The sequence below is a fragment of the Rhodotorula paludigena genome (genome assembly GCF_050403205.1).
Source record: "Rhodotorula paludigena JCM10292 DNA, Rt_paludigena_JCM10292v1_ctg2, whole genome shotgun sequence".
Classification (NCBI taxonomy): Eukaryota; Fungi; Basidiomycota; class Microbotryomycetes; order Sporidiobolales; family Sporidiobolaceae; genus Rhodotorula; species Rhodotorula paludigena.
In genome coordinates this window covers 469,922-487,738 of record NW_027481456.1, presented here as the reverse complement: position 1 = coordinate 487,738, position 17,817 = coordinate 469,922, and the positions used below count along the sequence as shown (strand labels likewise).

The 17,817-nt window shown below is 63.4% G+C and overlaps 9 protein-coding genes across 9 annotated transcripts; 3 read left to right on the top strand and 6 right to left on the bottom strand.

Annotated features, from left to right (window-relative positions):
* Nucleotides 1-899: 899 nt before the first annotated feature.
* On the bottom strand, nucleotides 900-2,154 carry JCM10292_004478 (14-3-3 family protein; the record flags this gene model as incomplete). Its single annotated transcript, XM_076645813.1, has 4 exons — nucleotides 900-1,328; nucleotides 1,391-1,678; nucleotides 1,741-1,759; nucleotides 2,093-2,154. The coding sequence occupies 4 exons, from the start codon at nucleotides 2,152-2,154 to the stop codon at nucleotides 900-902; spliced, it is 798 nt and encodes a 265-aa protein (XP_076508683.1).
* Nucleotides 2,155-2,586: 432 nt separating this feature from the next.
* JCM10292_004477 (FAD-binding oxidoreductase) lies at nucleotides 2,587-4,856 on the top strand (the record flags this gene model as incomplete). The annotated part of the gene is made up of 7 exons (XM_076645812.1): nucleotides 2,587-3,172; nucleotides 3,232-3,510; nucleotides 3,577-3,665; nucleotides 3,769-4,008; nucleotides 4,142-4,418; nucleotides 4,480-4,563; nucleotides 4,654-4,856. The coding sequence occupies 7 exons, from the start codon at nucleotides 2,587-2,589 to the stop codon at nucleotides 4,854-4,856; spliced, it is 1,758 nt and encodes a 585-aa protein (XP_076508682.1).
* Nucleotides 4,857-5,113: 257 nt separating this feature from the next.
* TYS1 (tyrosine--tRNA ligase TYS1) lies at nucleotides 5,114-6,791 on the bottom strand (the record flags this gene model as incomplete). The annotated part of the gene is made up of 4 exons (XM_076645811.1): nucleotides 5,114-6,183; nucleotides 6,307-6,387; nucleotides 6,506-6,633; nucleotides 6,736-6,791. The coding sequence occupies 4 exons, from the start codon at nucleotides 6,789-6,791 to the stop codon at nucleotides 5,114-5,116; spliced, it is 1,335 nt and encodes a 444-aa protein (XP_076508681.1).
* Nucleotides 6,792-7,116: 325 nt separating this feature from the next.
* On the bottom strand, nucleotides 7,117-8,662 carry ERG25 (methylsterol monooxygenase; the record flags this gene model as incomplete). The annotated part of the gene is made up of 10 exons (XM_076645810.1): nucleotides 7,117-7,259; nucleotides 7,324-7,388; nucleotides 7,471-7,599; nucleotides 7,658-7,705; nucleotides 7,764-7,835; nucleotides 7,900-8,024; nucleotides 8,084-8,164; nucleotides 8,227-8,304; nucleotides 8,368-8,431; nucleotides 8,517-8,662. 10 exons carry the CDS (start codon nucleotides 8,660-8,662, stop codon nucleotides 7,117-7,119), a joined length of 951 nt encoding a protein of 316 aa, XP_076508680.1.
* A 444-nt stretch (nucleotides 8,663-9,106) lies between these two features.
* On the bottom strand, nucleotides 9,107-10,192 carry JCM10292_004474 (cleavage and polyadenylation specificity factor subunit 5; the record flags this gene model as incomplete). Its single annotated transcript, XM_076645809.1, has 8 exons — nucleotides 9,107-9,173; nucleotides 9,235-9,307; nucleotides 9,367-9,425; nucleotides 9,489-9,505; nucleotides 9,560-9,884; nucleotides 9,948-10,017; nucleotides 10,102-10,115; nucleotides 10,176-10,192. The coding sequence occupies 8 exons, from the start codon at nucleotides 10,190-10,192 to the stop codon at nucleotides 9,107-9,109; spliced, it is 642 nt and encodes a 213-aa protein (XP_076508679.1).
* A 267-nt stretch (nucleotides 10,193-10,459) lies between these two features.
* On the top strand, nucleotides 10,460-11,694 carry JCM10292_004473 (uncharacterized protein; the record flags this gene model as incomplete). Its single annotated transcript, XM_076645808.1, has 4 exons — nucleotides 10,460-11,161; nucleotides 11,225-11,242; nucleotides 11,315-11,368; nucleotides 11,566-11,694. The coding sequence occupies 4 exons, from the start codon at nucleotides 10,460-10,462 to the stop codon at nucleotides 11,692-11,694; spliced, it is 903 nt and encodes a 300-aa protein (XP_076508678.1).
* Nucleotides 11,695-11,782: 88 nt separating this feature from the next.
* On the bottom strand, nucleotides 11,783-13,045 carry JCM10292_004472 (CENP-S family protein; the record flags this gene model as incomplete). The annotated part of the gene is made up of 8 exons (XM_076645807.1): nucleotides 11,783-12,310; nucleotides 12,367-12,393; nucleotides 12,455-12,494; nucleotides 12,551-12,584; nucleotides 12,644-12,715; nucleotides 12,783-12,798; nucleotides 12,872-12,907; nucleotides 12,995-13,045. The coding sequence occupies 8 exons, from the start codon at nucleotides 13,043-13,045 to the stop codon at nucleotides 11,783-11,785; spliced, it is 804 nt and encodes a 267-aa protein (XP_076508677.1).
* Nucleotides 13,046-13,609: 564 nt separating this feature from the next.
* On the top strand, nucleotides 13,610-14,950 carry JCM10292_004471 (uncharacterized protein; the record flags this gene model as incomplete). The annotated part of the gene is made up of 2 exons (XM_076645806.1): nucleotides 13,610-13,825; nucleotides 13,889-14,950. The coding sequence occupies 2 exons, from the start codon at nucleotides 13,610-13,612 to the stop codon at nucleotides 14,948-14,950; spliced, it is 1,278 nt and encodes a 425-aa protein (XP_076508676.1).
* A 225-nt stretch (nucleotides 14,951-15,175) lies between these two features.
* On the bottom strand, nucleotides 15,176-17,594 carry JCM10292_004470 (uncharacterized protein; the record flags this gene model as incomplete). Its single annotated transcript, XM_076645805.1, has 9 exons — nucleotides 15,176-15,308; nucleotides 15,379-15,600; nucleotides 15,710-15,905; nucleotides 15,965-16,213; nucleotides 16,270-16,369; nucleotides 16,426-16,491; nucleotides 16,550-17,262; nucleotides 17,321-17,453; nucleotides 17,517-17,594. The coding sequence occupies 9 exons, from the start codon at nucleotides 17,592-17,594 to the stop codon at nucleotides 15,176-15,178; spliced, it is 1,890 nt and encodes a 629-aa protein (XP_076508675.1).
* Between the last annotated feature and the right edge of the window lie 223 nt (nucleotides 17,595-17,817).

The following is a 17,817-nucleotide window of genomic DNA, read 5'->3' as shown; positions in this document are numbered from 1 at the left end:
GTCACCGCGAGTCAAGCTCTCGGACCCGGCCTGCTGGCGCGCAGACCGGTCGACGTGCATGCGCCTCTTCTCAGACCATTGCGGCAGCCGCTTCCCGCGAAACGGGCTCGTCTGGCCCCACGTTGATCTCTGCGTCCTTCGCATGCTGTCCTCGCTGACTCCAACGTCTCTCGTTCCCTTGACCGTTTGCGAGATGCTGGCTCTTGTTGCTGTCTGCGCCGTCCTTCCCATCCTCTCCCGGGCTAAGCGCCCGCTGGTCGTCAATAGCCAGTGCGAGCCAGCATCCTCCCCTGCGCCTAGACCGACAACTTCTGACCTTCGCGGTCCCAACTCGCCACGAACGGTTTTCGCGCTTGTTCGCCCACAGGTGAGTTCACCTCCCCGTAAAACAAGCAAGCTTTATGCACAATCGTATCTCGCCTGTCTGACAGTGCGAATGGGACCGAGTCGGGTACTGCTCCCGAACCGTCCACCGAGACGTCCGACAGCAGCGCGGCAGCAACGTCGTCGGCACGAGCGAAGATTGCTGCGGGCACCAGCGGTGCGCCTCGGACTGCGCTGTCGACGCCGCGCCGCGCTCACCGAGACTCAAGACCGCCATCCCACGAGCGCCAGTTGATTGTGAAGCCGCCAACTCATACGTGCCAAGCTGCGCTCCTTCGGCAGACGCGCACGAGCCAGGTCGTCGCAGCCAGTAGCAAAAAATGTAGTCTCTCTCAAGCATGGGCAGACTGCGTAGTGGCCTTGCCCGTAGCGAGTCAACTTGGTAAAGGAATTGCGCATCAGGTCACAAGAGGCCGAGAGAGGGGAACAAAAAACGACGGCGCGACTACGACGGGTGAAAGAGAGAGAGAGAGAGAAGGGGGCGCGATATGGGGGAGATGCACGCGGGAGGCGCTTTAAGCAGCCTCCTCGCCCTGCGGTGCGGCGGCCTCGGGGGCCTTGTCCTCCTGCTTGGGCTCCTCCGCATCTGCCGAGAGGTCCGAGGTCCAGAGGGTGAGGTTGTCGCGCAGGAGCTGCATGATGAGGGTCGAGTCCTTGTACGACTCCTCGCTCAGCGTGTCGAGCTCGGCGATCGCGTCGTCGAACGCCATCTTTGCGAGGTGGCACGCCTTCTCGGGCGAGTTGAGGATCTCGTAGTAGAAGACGGAGAAGTTGAGCGCGAGGCCGAGGCGGATCGGGTGCGTCGGCGCGAGCTCGGACGTGGCAATCTCGGACGCCGTCTTGTACGACTCGTGCGCCGCCTCGGACGACTTCTCGCGCTGGTCGCCCGACGCGAACTCGGCGAGGTAGCGGTGGTAGTCGCCCTTCATCTTGTGGTAAAAGACCTGCATGCGACAAGCGTGAGTTGCACATGGCGGCGCGTACAGATGGCGGCGGGAAAACGCACCTTGGACTCGCCAGCCTGGGCAGAGGGGATGAGGTGCTTGTCGAGGACGTCGAGGATGTCGTTGCAGACGTCCGAGAGCTCGCCCTCGACCTTCTCGCGGTAGGCCTTGATCTTCTGGACCTGGCTCGAGTTGCCCTTGGCCTCCTCCTTCTGCTCAATCGACGAGATGATGCGCCACGAGGCGCGGCGGGCGCCGATCACGTTCTTGTACGAGACCGAGAGGAGGTTTCGCTCCTCGACAGTGAGCTCGACGCCGAGCTTGGCGACCTCCTTCATCTCGTTGACCATCTGCACGAGAGGAGACGGTGAGGGGACTGGCCGACAGGGGGGCCAAGGCGGTCGGAACACACCTCATCGTAGCGCTCCGCCCTGCGCGTCAGAAAGAAGGCAGGAGTGCCAGCGTCAGCTCATTGTCCTCACACGCGCAGCAGAGCGTGTTGTGGCGGATGACCCGCATCATCGCTACTCGCGTCGACCCATCTGGCTCCCCGTCCAGCCTCGCGCCCGCCCGATGCAGGAGAGCTGAGCGCGTCCCAGCCATTGTACTGGGCCTAAATGGCGATACCGCTAGCCTGTAGACGCGCATGACCGTCCATCGCATTGAACGGCGGCCGCGTTGGAGGGGCGTGTCGTCTGACCGAACGGGGCAACCTCGCCGGGGTGGAGAGCGGCTGGGCGGGTGAGCGAGGGGGAGAGACGCACTGCTCAGCGATGCGGCCCATGTAGACGTGCGCCTCGCGCGAGGAGGAAGAGTCGGCGGCCATTGCGGGCGTGTGGGCGGAGAGCGAGGGGGGCTGCGGGTCGCGCGCGTCGAGCGTGAGTGGGTCTGCTCTCAGGTCTACTGTGGAGTGCCCGGCTGCACGCACGTGTAGAGGCTTGGCGGGGACGGCGACGGGGCAGACGAGGCGAGGCGAGGCGCGATGGGGCCGTTGCGACGAGGGGCGGGCGATGCGGCGTCCCCCTCTCGCGCCTCTCACTCTGGGCCCTTTCCTGAGACCTGCACTCGAGTGCACCCCTGCTGGCGGTGTAATCAGCTATAGAAACTCTCTCAAAGCTTTGTGCAAACAGTGTCTTTGCTTCCTCGACGGCGGCCCGGGTCGGGTGGACAAAGTCGCGGTTGCGTGCGCCGGCGTTTGCGGCGGTAAGAGTGCGCGCAATCTGGCTCCCGCTGCTCCCGCCCAACTGCTCCAGCAAGCATGGCCCGCTGCTCCGCTGCCCTCGGCGCATCTGCCCGCGCCTTCAAGCGCACCGCTCAGCCCACAGCGCGCGTTGCTGTCGGCGCCACCGCTTCCTCTTCCTCTGCCCCGCTTGGCCTCGCTCGTGCCTCGCGCTTCCCGGCCGCAAGCACTTCTGCGGCAGTTGTGCGGACATTCTCGACGTCCGCCGCCCGCGCACTCGGACCCGCCCCGCCCCGCCGCCCCGACTTCAAGAAGCTCGATGCGGAGGATGTCGCCTTCTTCCGCTCCGTCCTCTCGTCCGACTCTTCCGTCATTACGACCATCCCTTCCCCCGACGGCTCGTGGGCGACTGCGTCGGCCGACGACCTCGTCAGCTACAATGTCGACTGGATGGACAAGTACCACGGCAACTCGCCCATCCTCCTCAAGCCAAAGACGACGGACGAAGTCTCCAAGATCATTGCCTACTGCTACAAGCAACGCATCGCAGTTGTCCCGCAGGGCGGTAACACCGGTCTCGTCGGCGGCGGTGTGCCCTTGTACGACGAGCTGATCCTCAACACGGAGGGGCTCAACCAGATCCGCGAGTTTGACGATGTCTCTGGTGCGGTCCCTCTCTTCTGCGTCCTCCACTGAGCTCTCCAGCTCACGCTCGGTTTCCAGGTATCCTCACGGTCGACGCGGGCTGCATTCTCGAGAACCTGTCCAACTACCTTGCGCCCAAGGGCTACATGATGCCGCTCGACCTCGGCGCCAAGGGTTCGTGCCACATCGGCGGAAACGTCTCGACCAACGCCGGTGGTCTCCGCCTCCTCCGCTACGGCAGCCTGCACGGCACCGTCCTCGGTATCGAGGCCGTCCTCCCCGACGAGAAGGGCACGGTCCTCAGCATCAACATGCCCGGCGATGGCAAGGCTGGCGCGCTGCGCAAGGACAACACGGGTGCGTGAAACGCGCGTTCTCGTCGGGCGAAGCGCGTGTTCGGCTGACTGTGCTCGCGTGAAACAGGCTACGACCTCAAGCAGCTCTTCGTCGGTGCCGAGGGCACGCTTGGCGTCGTTACGGGCGTGTCCATCATGACTCCTCGGCTTCCCAGTGTGCGTAATCCGTTACTGCAAGGCGGCGCTCCTTCTGTCCACGATGCTCGGCGCCGCCCGTCGTTCGGGTGACCCGCTCACCCCGCTTTTCCCCCTTCCACAGGCGATCAACGTCGCCGTCCTCTCCGTCCCCGACTTCGAGTCGGTCCAGACCGTCTTCAAGGAGACGCGCGCACATCTCGGCGAGATCCTCTCGGCGTTCGAGTTCTTCGACCAGGAGGGCCTCGAGCTGGTCCTCCACCACACCGGCGCCAAGTCGCCGTTTGAGAGTGAGCCTGAGGGCGGCAGGGCGTTCTACGTTCTCATTGAGACGAGCGGCAGCAACAAGGATCACGATGACGAGGTCTGTCCTGCTTTCTCTTCCTTCATCGCAAACCCCCACTGACCTGATCGCCCCCATGTCCCCCCGCCGTCTGAACGTCCCCCACTCGCTCGAAAACGCGCCACCCCTCTCCACATCATCCTGACCCAACCAGAAACTCGGCGGCCTCCTCGAGTCGCTTCTCGAGAACGGCATCATCGCAGACGGCACCCTTGCGCAGGACGAGACCCAGGTGCAGTCCCTGTGGTCTCTCCGCGAGTCTCTGCCCGAGGCAGCAGGCAAGATGGGCAAGGTCTACAAGTACGACATCAGCCTGCCCCTCCCGACCATGTACTCTGTCGTCGAAGAAGCGAGGGAGAGGTTCGCGAAGAAGGGCTTGATCGAGGACGGGAGCATCAAGACGGTCGTCGGCTACGGTCACATCGGAGACGGTGAGTCTCGGAGCTCGGCGGGTACGAAGGACCCGGCAAATTGACCCATCTCTGCACCCAGGCAACCTGCACATCAACATCGTCGCCAAGCAGTGGGACGAGAAGGTCGAGAGCGCCATTGAGCCTTGGGTCTACGAAGCAACGGGTGCGTGTCTCTCGCGGCTTGCAAACCTGTCCAGGGCTTTCCGCCTTCCTCATCCTCCTAACATTGACACTTTCTCGCTTCTGTCCATAGCCAAGCGCAACGGCTCCATCTCGGCCGAGCACGGTCTCGGTCTCATGAAGGCCAACAGCGTGCACTACAGTAAGAGCGACGCCGCGATCGAGGTCATGCAGCAGCTGCGGCGTCTGTTCGACCCGCGCGGGATCCTCAACCCGGCCAAGTACCTGCCGCCGACGGAGCAGCTGCCGGGGGAGGGCGAGCAGAAGGTTCAGTAGAGTGTTACATAGGTTGTGCGTCATTTACTGGGTTCCGGAACGGAGTGAGCTGAGAGTCGGTCAGCTTCTCGCCTCTCCGACGACCAATATACCGCTCCATGGCTCTCGGTTTTCACTTCCGCGTCACGAGCAAACACGATCAAAGGCTTGTATGGCTGCAGCAGAGAAGGATGCGATACGACACAGGGTGAAACGGGAGACGGAGCCACCGATGAGGATGGCTGGGCTGCAACCGGTACAAGCCCTCAAGAGCGCGTCTACTGCGACAGCGTGTCGACGACGGCCTCGCGCAGCTGCTCGACCTCGTTGAGGCCCTTCTTGGCGCCTTCCTTCGCAGCCGCCTCGGCCGCCTTTGCCGCGTCGCGCGCCTTCTCCTCGGGCGTCTTGAGGTGCTCCGGCTTGGGCGTGTACTTCTTCTCCTTCTTCTTGGCCGGGACGGCCTTGACCTCGGGCGGGTACGCGCGCTGCTCGACCGCCTGGAACTCGGCGTCGGCGGCAAACTCGGCCTGGATCGGCGCGAGGAGCGCATTGATCGCCTGCACGGTCGCCGCCTTGAGGTCGCCCGGGTGCACGTCGCCCGCCGCGTACGCGTCGTCGAGCTCGTCGGGCGTGCGGAAATGGCGCACCGAGCCGCCAAACTTGGGGTCGCCCTTGACGGTGAAGACGGCGTCGGCCGGCGCGTCGCCGTCGACCCATGACCGCGCCGAAGCGCGCCCCTGGCCCTTGAACAGCTCGCCGATGGGAACGACGACGTGACGGATGAAGGCGAGGACACCGTTGCCCTCCACCTCGCCCGGAGCGCAGTGCGCCTTCTGGATCTTGGACTTGACCTGCGCGGGCGTGTCGAGGAAGTCGATCTTAGAGTTGGGGTCGGACGACGACATCTTGCCGCCCGAGAGGCCGGGAACCATGAGGTTCATGAGGTGCGAGCGCTTCTTGTAGCCGATCTTGGGGAGGTACTGCTCGGCGTAGGTGAAGATCTTGCGCTGGTCGACACCGCCAAACTGGAAGTCGACGCCGAGGTACTCCTCGTCGAGCGCCTGAAGGAGAGGGTAGAGGAGGCCGGAGAGGAGGGGCGACGAGACCTGCTTGACGACCTCGGCGCCGGCCTTGCGTGCGTCGTGCTCAGTCGTGAGCGACGTGAGCTTGTACTTGTCGAGGTTGTACTTGGCGTCGTACTGGTACGACGAGCCGACGACGAACTTGAGGCGCTCGAGGGGCAGGTTGAGCGAGCGGAAGACGGCGGTGATCAGGCGACGGTAGTACTCGGCGCGCGCTTCGACGAGCTCGATCGGCGCCTTGAGGTTGTCGAGGAAGGCGTGGACGTCTGCATGCAAGCATGCAAGTCAGCACTCCATACGTCGCAACTCATGCACCGGAAAAGCGGTGCATTCGAGAAGCGCCCCGCTGCAAGGGCGGGGGCCAAACAGGGCAGCGGCCAGTGACGCACCGGCAAGGAGGACCTTGACCTCGACACTAGCAGTGAGGAAGTCGGCGATCTTGGTCAGCGGGACGAAGTAGCCCAGGTGCGCTGCGCGCAACGAAGTGGAAGATCAGCTCGAAGTGCCTCCGCATGTTGTTGCAGCGTGAGATGCGGCGAGTTGGGCCGCCGCAGCCACAGCAGGATAGACAGTGAGACGCCTACGCACGTCGCCCGGTCGGTGCCGTTCCCCAGTAAGCGACCGCATCCCGCTCCTCGAGGAGAGCGCGGAGCTGCTCGCCGCCGAGCGTCTCTGCCAGGTTCTGCGTGATGAGCTGGTACTTCTCTGCCGGCGTCCTGTGAGCGCCCAAGCGAGTTCAGCGAGGCACAGGAGATCGAGAGCGGCGAGAGAGAGTCAGCGACGAGTGCGGAGAGAGAGGCGAGCTGAGGGCGACGCACAGCTGCGCGGCGGTCGCGGGCGGGACGGGCAGGGTGCCTTCTGGTGCACTGGCCATCTTTCTCTTCGTCCGGCACAAGCTCGAGAGGCGACGAGGCGACGAGAGCGGAACGAGACGAAGCAGGAGAACCCACAAGGCGATGAGGCACTTTCTCGCTCACGGCCGCTCTGACTGGGACGACGCTGGACAAGAGTATGCAGGTGGAACGAGCAAATTGCAAAGGTGGCATGATTAGCGAAAAAGGGACAGCCGCCATCGCTGTCCCTCCCCTCCTCCAGAACGAACGGCGCGCACAGCCTCTAGGATAAAACGATGACGGCGACGGCGGGGCAAGCAACTGCTTCTATCACAACACGGAGAAAGACCAAGGCGGCCCGGCCGCTCACTTGACCTTCTTGGTCGCGAGCGCCTCCTTCTCGGCCTTCTGCGCAGCGCGGTGCTTCTTGTACTTCTTGTCGGTGCCGAGGAGCCAGTCCCAGTGGGCAAAGCTCGAGCCGTAGTTGTCGACGAACTTCTCGTGATGGTCTGCAAAGTGCGGGAGCGGGTCAGCGCGAGGACGAGGGCGCGGGAAGGAGTGGTGGAGACGCACAGTCGTGACCCTCGGCGCCGGCCCAGATGGGCAGCCAGTTCTGCAGACTCCAGGGGAAGTCGTAGCTGTACACAAAGCGACGTCAGCAATGACTTTACGGGACCGCAGAAAAGCGGCGGCGAGAAGGGGGCGAAAGGCGCAGCTCACCCCGAGTGCGAGTCGACGGCCTGGAACAGACGGCCGCAGATCCAGAGGTACATGGTGATGAGGTGCATGTTGCCGCCGCTGAGCCAGCACCAGAGAAGCGGGCTGCCGACTGTGCCGAGGCCGAGCACACTGCAAGAAGGAAGAGTCAGGTCCTGAATGACGTGATTCGGAGGACTGAGGTACGCACAGAACCTCGATCGGGTGTGCGTACTCGGCAGCGAGACCGAAAGGCGCGCTGTAGAGGCCAGGGGGTCAGACTAATCCGCGAGAGGTGTAAGAATGCGCAAGCGCACCTGTACTCGTGGTGGACCTTGTGAATGTACTTGTACAGGCGACGGTGGTGCATGATGCGGTGGACGACGTAGCTGCACACGAAGAATGCGTCAACGAGGCGGAAAGCGGGAGGGCAGGGGAACGGGGGAGACGCACTGCCAGGTGTCCTCCATGAAGAAGAACAGGATGACCTGCGGGATGATCTGCTTCCACAGCGACGGGAACGGGACCTCGTAGGTCTGCATGCCGGCCCAGACCGCCATCGGGTGGAAGAGGTAGATCTGCACGCCCGCCAGTGTGAGCGTCGCAAGTCGCTGCAGGATAGCGAAACGGGACGAACCTGCGGCAGCTCGACCGAGAAGTGCGCCTTCAGCACTGCCTTTGTGCACTCCCACTGCTGCTTAGCCGAAGGCTGCTTGTTCTGCGAGTGTGAAACGGGTCAGTCTGCCGTTACTCGCGCAGTCGAACGACTCATCCACGCACCGGTTGCAGCTTGTACTGCTGGAACCAGCCCATGCGGTCGATTACGATCCACGGGAGACACCGGCCGAAGTAGACGACCTGAGGAGAACAGCGGCGATGTCAACGGAAGTCGATGTGCGAGAGCTGACGGAAGAGACGCACCTCGTGCATGACAAAGCTCATGATGCCCGTCGCGAGGATGGGGTTGCCGATGTACGAGTACCAGCTGTTTGTTCAGTACACAAGGCGGACGAGGGTCAGCGCGATCGAGCGGATCTCGGTGAACCAGGCGCGACAGGAACGGGCCGCACCTCGCCCATGCCCGCTCGAGGAAGTTGAGCTGCGAAAAGTCGACGCCCTGGTAGAGGTCGGTGTGAACCTCCTTGGTCGACTCGATGAAGTCGGTGACGAGGACCGTGGCGTTGTGCAGGAGCTGCTGGGAGAAGGACGACGCCATGGTCGTGCGCGGGCTCGGGCGGAGGGGTGACGCGCGCTGAGTCGAGCAGAGCTGTGCGTGCTACGCGCTGGACGGGCAAGCAGAGCGAAGAGTGGCGAAGGGCGGCGGGCACAGCGCGCTCAAGCGGCGGTGGCACGATGCAGCGCACAGAGCGCGTCTTCCCCCTGCGCCGCCGCTTCTCTCTTTCTCCCTCCCCGAGCCCAATTCCGAGCGCCACACGCTCGCGCCCTCATTGGCTCGCACCCCTCACCTCACCATCAGGCTCGAGCACTCGCAGATGAGCTTGCTCTACGGTCAGCTCACCTGGACGACTTCAGTTCGAACGACGCGGAACTTGCAATGCAACGGTGGCAACAGAACAAAGGGTATGCGAGCGCCCATCACGGCAACGAGAGGCGAGAGAGGTGCGAGGGTATCGACAGTGACGACGTGGAGAGCACTTCATCAGTCTTGGTAGACAAAGTGGATGCGCGAGAGGAGCGCAGGGAGCGAAGCGAGTTGCGGGCCGTACCTGCGGAGAGCATCGGACGCGTCAGTCGGTTTCACTCGAGTACATTCGCGTACCAACGCACCGCACAGCGTTGTCGTACAGCTCAAAGAGCGGGAGCGCGACGAGCTTCATGTTCTTCGGAACCGTGAGGATGCCTGCGGCGAGTTGCGGGTGAGCGGGGCACACACAGCAGACGCTCCGAACAGGTACGCACGACGTTCGGGAAGCTGGATCAGATGCCACGTCTTGACCTCCTTTGGCTTGGTGATGTGTCTGAGCCGCGTGACAAGGGTCAGTCAAGAAGGTCGCTCTGACAGGCGGGACAAGGAGGCTCACGCGGGTACGTAGGGGTACTGCGCGGCGAAGGATTAGCAGGATTCCCGTCAGTACAAACGGAACGGACGCGCCATGAACGACTCGAAGTTTGGCCGCCAGAACTGGCCGACGACATCGCCAATCTCCCAGTCCTGCGCCGTGTACGACCCGCCGCCGTTCATCTCGCTGTCTCCGTCATTCTCCGACTTGACCGCGGGGTCTTCCGGGCCTACACGCGCGTGCATGCGCGCCTGTAGGCCCTCGATGTCGCCCTCGTGGGGCTTGAGGTAGTCGCCGGGGAGCTTGAAGAAGGCGTTGGCGACCTGGAGGAGGAGGACGTGCGGGTGACCGTGCTCGTGGACGATCATGAGCCCCTCGACGGTGCGGCGCATGCCATACTGCTCGTAGTCGGACTCGCTGCAGAAGCGGGAAGGGGGTCAGCCGGGAGCTGTCAACGGCTGCAGCGGGACGGCGACGCACAGGCGCTGCAAGCGGGCGACGACAGAAGGGTCCTCTTCAAGCTGCTGCTCCTTTACGGCAAAGCTGTAGTCTGCTCAACGCGTCGACGACGGACACGAGAGGTCAAGATCAGCGACAAGGCGAGGTGGGGCGCGAGAACGGCGACAAGACGCACTGCTGAGCGGGTAGCTGGGTGCCGAGAGTCAGTCAGCCAGTACAATCACAGTACACGCCCCAACAAGCACGCACACGGTGAGCGACGACATCCTCGAGCGGCGCGGAGGACGAGCTGTTCCTTCGCCTGCGACGTCGACCTCGACATCCGCCATCCTGGCTATGCTGTGCTTCCCGAGCTTCTCAGTCACTGCTGCAGATGAGTTGCTACTGCGCCTGCTAACCCTGCTCGCTGCTCTCCTGTCTCTCTCGTCCGCTCCGCGGGTCATCCGGTCCGCTCGCCTCCTCTTGAGCCGCAGCTCGAGTCTGAGTTTCCCTACCTGCTTGACTCTCCGTCTGTACTTCACGGTGCTGGTCGAATGGCTCGCCGCGACCACGGGTCGCGTGAGCACGAGCACCGACGCCGCTCGCGCTCGTCCCATAACCGCAGAGACAGCTACGACTCGCAAGCTTCCACGCTCCAAGGCTCCGAGTCGGACCGAGACGCAACCGACGAGCCATTGCGGCGCTCGTCATCCAAGCGGTCGAAGCGCGGTCGCTCGCCCTCGCCCGACGGCTCGCTCAGCGGGTCGACTGTCACGGACGACTCGCTGGAAGACGATGACGATCCCGACTCGAGCGACGAGTCTGTCCCCACGAGACAGGGAAAGGGGCGGGATCAAGGAGGTCGGTCAAGAGGCAAAGGCAAGGCTGATGCCGACGACAGTCTCAGCGACGCAACCGCAAGCGACGACCTGTCTGACCTGGAGAAGGGGTCGGGCAGGAGGCGAGAAGACGACTCGGTCACGCCGACGGACGACTCACAGGACGATTCCGAGGACGACGCCCGCCGGCGGAGACAGACGCGCCAGAAGGCGAAGCGGCGCAAGGAGCAGAAGGAGGAGCGCGAGGAGCGCGACGCCGAGATGAAGCGCGAAGGGCGCGTCGAGGAGGCGAAACTGATCGCAGCGGAGCGGAGAAAGAAGAAGAAGAAGCGGAAGGCGCAGAAGGAGCGGGTCGAGGCGGAGAAGGATGCGCTGAGCGACGAGGACTCAGATGCAGGCGGAGACAAGGATCCACCGGTGCGCATCACGCTGCCTCCCATGTTACAGCATGGGCAGAACTGACTTGCTTCAACGCAACAGGAGCATGTGCACCACCACGTGCGCCCCTCGAACTCGATGCGTCACTGCGCCGAAATCCGAGACTGACCTGACCCGCTTGCGCAACGACAGCACCACCACCATCACCATCATCCGCGCAGGGAAGAAGACCAGGATGACGTCGCAGTATGTGATTCCTGATGAAACGTCAACAAGTACGCGCTGATTCTGGAGATTGCACTCTCAAGCCTCGACGCCACCACAAACACCACCACAGGCACAAGCATCACCCAAAGCACCATCACCGACATCATCATCACCATCTTGAGGACGAAGACGAGGTACGCTGCAGTCCCGTGCATTCTCCTCGCCCTCGCGCACAGCGCTCATTCGCAGCTTCCAAGCAGGAGCCGCCGCCCGTTAGCAACACTCCGATGATTGTCGCGGGTATCATCGCGCTCGTCGGTACCGTCGTGGCAGGCGAGGCGGTGTATTTCCTCTACAAGAGCTGAGCTCGCAAGGCAAACAGACACTTCTCTGCATCACGAGAGGGCGCTGGACTCGACGTCTTCTTGCGAGGTAGAGCCGATCTACAACACGCTACTCTGCGCTCCGTCGCTTCTTCGACGTGCCTGCGCCGCTTTTGCTCGTGCGCTTGCGCTTGGCGCCGACCTCCTCGCTCTCGTCCCCGCTCGATCCCCCACGTCTGCCGTCCTCATCGTCGTCGTCTTCCGAGTCGGCCACGACAGCCTTGCCCTTGCCCTTGCTGCGCGACGCCGACTTCTTGAGCGCGCTCGCCTTGACGAACCCGCCGGCGAGGCGCGGCTCGTCGTCGTCGTCGTCGGGGTCGTCAATTTGCTCGTCGGCATCCGACTCCTCGGCGCGCTTCTTGCCCTTCTTGTCCTCTTTGACCTTGCTCTTCTCCTTCGACTTGCTCCTCTCCTTGGCGCCCTCGCTGCCCGCCGACGTCGAGCTCTTTTTGCTCGTCGAGGCCGTCGTCGTCGACTTGCCCGCGGCAAGGCGCGGCGCCTTAACCTTGCTGGCTTTGGAAGTTGACGCGGCAGAGTCGGCCTTGATGTCGGCAAGCGTCAGGCCGTGCTGGGTCGCGGTTGTGCACAGGAGCTCGTACTGCGGATCCGCTGGCGGTCAGCAAGATCCAGGATGGCGGGGGAAGGCCGGCTTACGAGGGGCTCATTCCGCCGTGCAGCAAGCTGTAGATCTTCAAATCAGTACCTACGCGAAGCGGGGACCGGAGGATAAGAGAGCTCGCACCTTTACATCGTCGGCGTTGATGGTGAGACGGCCAGCGTGACTGCGAGGCGAACTCCGTGAGCATGCCGTCACCAACGTGAGCCGGGAGAAGTTCACTTTGCAAATCGCTCGAGATCCTTCCCAAGCGAGACTGCAGAGCGAGCTGAAGTCAGTGACGTGAATGGGGACGCAGCACGAAACAGGACGTACGAGCTTGCTGAAAGACGACTTCTGCGAGCGTGGCGACGAAGTGCTCTGACGCGGCGAAGGGGAGCGACAGCTCTGCCGTCGGATCACATGGGTTAGCTGCCACCGAACAGCCGAAAGAGCAGAACTATCCGCAGTTCACCTTCTTCCTGCGCGATCTGGGCGAGCAGCACAAGCTTCCGTTAGCCTGCGTGGCTTGTCGCAGCACCAGCGACGACTGAATGAGCGTACCTTGGTCACGGTATACCACACGGCGGCTTTCAGGCTCTGTTTGAGCGGACAGCACAGCCCCACGCGAGAAAGGTCAGCTCGTCGCGCGCCTCTGCAACAGCGAACAGGGCTAGCTAGGCGGACCTGGCGAGACAGCGGCTCTTCGTCATCTGCAGCTTTGCTTGCTCGTGGCATAGTGCTGCACTGGCCGAGTCGACGCGCGCGAAAGGGAACGAGCGATGAGGAAGCGGCGAGTGGAAGTGAAGCGCAGTGAGGCGCGTTTGAGCTCTAAGGGCGCGTAAATGAGCCTTTCGCGCAGCTGCGAACTGCTCGCAGCTCTCTGCAAGAAGTGTGCAACGATGGAAGGCGCGGTCACCGTCGTCCGCCAACTTGACATCCGCCTGATACTTGACCCTCCTCGTTCCCGCCCGAAAAAGCCCCACTCTGGCAGTCAAGGAGGCTGCTTTTGCCTCGTGACGCGTCCAGCGCTGCGCGTCTGCGACTTGTGACTCACGCTGCTCACCTCGTCCTTCCGCTCGACCCGCTTTCGAAGAGCGTCTGCGGACCCGCACGGACCCGCTGGATGTCCGCAGCCCACTTCTCCGCGTGCTGGCCCTGCGCTCGGTGTCTGCTCCAACGGCCAAAGTCGCGCGCGCATGCTGTCGTGTCTGCCGCTCGCCGCCTCTTGCTGCTCCTCATCGTGGCCGTCGGCGCTGGACGCGACGCCCTGTCAGTCTTTACTTCCTTTGCAGTGCAGTGATGCCCGTCGGACACCCGCCACCGCCCATCGCCGTGAACCGGCGGTCCCGACCGCCACCAGCGACCGGCAAGCCTGGATTCCGATTCCCCGTGCAACATCCGTATGCTGCCAGTGCTTCGCCGACGACGCCAGTCAGTCCTTTCACCGCAAGCATCGCGCCGAACACGCGGTCGGAGACGCCGGAAGAGCGGTTGATCCACGAGCTGGGCCTGGACGTGCGTCTCTAGCGATCTCGCTGCTTGCTAGAGCTTGAGGACAAGCCCCTTGTTTGCCGACAGGACCCGCCTACGCCGCAGCACCAGCAGCGCTTCCAGATCACCGACTCGCCGCCGCCGCCGGACCTCCCTCTCCCGCCGCTCCCGGCCGCTCATCCCTCTTCACGTCCCCAAGACCCCTTCCGCGATCCCGGGCAAAGCAGCAGGGAGCCAGTTCAAAGCATACATGACGCGTTGACGGGTGGCTCCTTTGTGCGCCATGGCGACTCTCGCCCCTCGTACACCGTCTCCGAAACGTACGCCGGACCGCCGACCGAGCGCAAAGGGTCTGATGCGTCCTACCGGGCGCACGACTCGCCGATGCCGTTCCGCTCGCTGAGTGGCCGCCAAGGTCGGGCGCCAAATGACTCGGACGCTTCCTCGGCCGCCCTTCCGCCTGCGCTCGATCAGTTCGCAAGCATCGACTCGTACGACGAGAAACGCGCCGTGGACTTCGACGACGGGAAGCGCGAGCCGTACGAGATGCGCGACTACGCGAGCGCTAGCGAGCTGGCCGACGAGCAGAAGAAGAAGCGCGTCAAGAAGGCGGTCGCCTTCTGGCTCATTGCGCTCGTCGTCCTCGTCGCTATCGCCGTTGCGGTTGGCGTAACAGTGAGCAACAACGCGGCAAGAGAGGCGGAGCGCGATGCTGCCGTGGCGGCGGGCGGGTCAAGCGCGTCGGCTTCGTCGGCTTCGTCGACTGCCCCCGATCCCGACGCTTCTTCCAGCGACTCGACTGTCCTCGAGTCGTCGAATGCAGTGCGCACAGTTTCGGTGGACACGACGCGCGTCGCTGGCATCTCGTCGACACTTGCACGCTTCGCCTCTTCCCGTCCAGCCTCGTCCGCGCCTCGTGCTCGCGCAACTCCCGCCGCCGAGTCATCGCCATCGTCCCAGCGGTCAGCGCATACGATGAGGACGACAACGCGCAGCGAGGCCGCCCACGAGACCGCGGCGACGCACGCAAGAGCGCGCACCACGGCTCGTGAAGAACCTGAGCGGGTCCTCGACCAACTCGAGGGACTGCCGACGACCAGCTTGCGCGACCCACGCGCACGACACCGGCGCGCCGCCTTGCACCACTAGACATCCTCACCTTCGTTCGCTCTCCGTCTTTATCGCTCTCTCGCTCTCCTTTCTTCGCCTGGTGCGCTTCGATGTCCTCTTGTCTGTAGGAGGGGGACAGCCAGGAGATGTATGACCATGCACTGCATAATACGCGCGACCGAACCGACAACGGAGCGAGAAGTACAGAATCAACAGCGAGCGGAAAGGGCGAGACGAAGCCGGACGGGGTGGTGCAAGAACGGACTAGAGCTTAGCGCGCGGCTTCTCCTCGTACACCTGGACGTGGACGCCCTTGCAGTCCTTGAGCAGGCGGCGGAGGATCTTGCCCGCCGGACTCTTCGGCACCGCGTCGACGAGGACGAACCCGCCGCGGATCCTACGAGTAAAGCACGAGCGTCAGACCGCCGCCCTGAAAGAAGCGACGGAGGAAAGAAAGATAGACGCACCACTTGTACGGCGCATGCTTGCCCTCGATGTGCTTCCGCAGCTCGTGCGCAAACTCCTCGCCCTTCTTGCCGCCCTTCAGGACCTCCTTGTCGAACGGCACGACGTACGCGCGCGGGTACTCCGTCGCGTGGTCCTGGTGGTAGATCGACGTGACGCCTGCGTCTTGCACGAGCGGAGAGGCGCAGAGCGAGTCCTCGAGGTCTGCCGGCGAGACTTGGAAGCTGTGGAAGAGGTGCATCGCGTGAGCCTGGTTGTACGCGAATGTCTCGCGCGCGATTTGCGACAGAGCCGCGCGGTGCGACTGCACCGCGATCAGAGCGAGAGACGCACCCCTTGACCTTAATGAGCTCCTTGAGGCGGTCCGTGATGTACAAGTTGCCGTTCCCGTCGAGCTTGCCAATGTCGCCCGTGCAGAACCACCCGTCTTCGGTGAACGACTCGCTCGTTGCGTCCGGGTTGTTGAGGTACGAGATCGTGTTGCTCGGGCTGCGAATGCAGATCTCGCCCTCTTGGCCGACGTCCACAGCTGCGAGCGGGTAGGCGTGAGTCGGGCTATCGGAAGTCGAGCAAGGGAGGGTCACGCACGTTTGCCCGTCTCGACAGAGCGCACGAGAATCGCGGTGCCAGGGTAAGCCGGACCGCAGCTGCCGAGCTGCTTCTTGAGATCCTCCCAGGTCATACTCTGCTGCTGTGTCGCGCCGCCCGTCTCACTCAAGCCGTAGCCGATCTTGATCAGAATGTTGAGGCGCTTGTACACTTGCTCGATGACGCTGGTCGCGAGAGGTGCGCCGCCGGAGGTACAGCCGCGGACGGAGGAAAGATCGAAGCCATCCACTAAAAACGGAGCGATCAGCGCGAAATCCGAAGCTCACGAGAGTCGAGACTCGTACCAAGGGGGCTCTTGGCGAGAAGGACAGCAATGGGCGGGGAGAAGTGAAGGTGTGTCGCGCGCGTCTCCTGCGCAATCTTGAGGTACGAGACAGGGTCGAACTGCGGCACACGACAAGTCAGCCTCTGCTTTACACTCAGGACGGTGTTGGGCCCACCTTGCTAACGGTTGTGACCGTTGCGCCAAATGCGACGCCGACCATAAGCACGTTGGCCCAGCCAAACTGCGTGTGGAGCGAATTTAGCGATTCAGCAGAGTGAAGACACTGGAGGAGCGCTCACGATATGGTAGAAAGGCGGCAAGCCGACGAGTCGCTCGTTCTCGCCGAGAGTCGAAGCGTGCCACACGGCAATGAGCGCCGAGCCGATCGCACGGTGCGTGAGGACGACGCCCTTGCTCTTGCCCGACGTGCCAGACGACCAGAAGATCATAGCCGCCCGGAGCGCGTCCTCGCTGCCCGTGTACTTGGGCGGCGTGAAGGGCTTGGGGTTTGCGGGGAGGAGGACCTTCCAGTCGTTGACGGTCCAGCCGCCCAGGTTGCGCAGAGGCGGAGCGACAGCGGCCGCCGATGCGCCGTAATCGTCCGCGTCCGTGTTGACGACAAAGATGTTGGCCTTGGTACCGTAGCCCAGCTTGGTCTGCAAGTCGGCCGGGAGGAGCTTGTACGCGAGCTGGAAGTTGGCAACGCCCGCAGCGGTCGTGACGATCACAGCAGGCTGGGAAAGCGTGAGAATGTGTGCAAGCTCTTGCGGCGTCAAGACGGGGTTGGCGGCGGTGAGAGTCAGGCCCGAAGCGAGAACGCCGTATGCGAGAGTAACAAAGGGGAGGCAGTTGGGTAGGTGGAGGAGGACCGTGGGAGAAATGATGGCGCCGCGGTTGATCTTCGGGTCTGATGCGGACAAGGGAGCAGGCTTGAGGTTGAGGATCCCATCGGTCAGGGATGATGCGACCGTCAAGGCATCCTGGTACAGGCGGCCGTAGGAAAGGGTTGCGCCTACAGATTCCGACGTCGTGAGTTTTGCGACTGTGAGCGTGTTCGCAAGCGCACGCACTGGTCTTGCCGTCGCGGAAGATGGGCTTCTCGGGCGGGATGGGCGAGAGCACGTGCTTCTGCAGCTCCTTGGGCGAGGCCTCCCACGTTGCCGTGCCCTTGCGGAAGGGTTGGCTGAACAAGAACTCGAATGCCTGCGGGTCGAACAGGAAATCAACACGATCCTCTGGCGGTCGGACCGCGGGTGGGGTGCTCACCGTGTTCGAGGAGTGCGGGAGCGGCGAGGGCTCGACGACCGAGGGAAAGCGGACTCCGGACGTGTCGAGTGAGGCCATCTTGAGCAGCAGTAAGGTGCGGGAAGAGCCAGAAAGAGAGCAAAGGAGTCGGCGGGCCGAAAGCTGGGAGCCGAACAATCCGGCGCGCGCGTTCCGGCTGTGCGCCCGCCGTGCGCGTTGCCGGGTCACGTGCTCGATAGCCGTGCGGGTACGACCCACGGACCTAGGCCGTGCGCAGCGATAGCAAGGTACCTTGACAGCGGAATACAGGCCGCAGCGATGC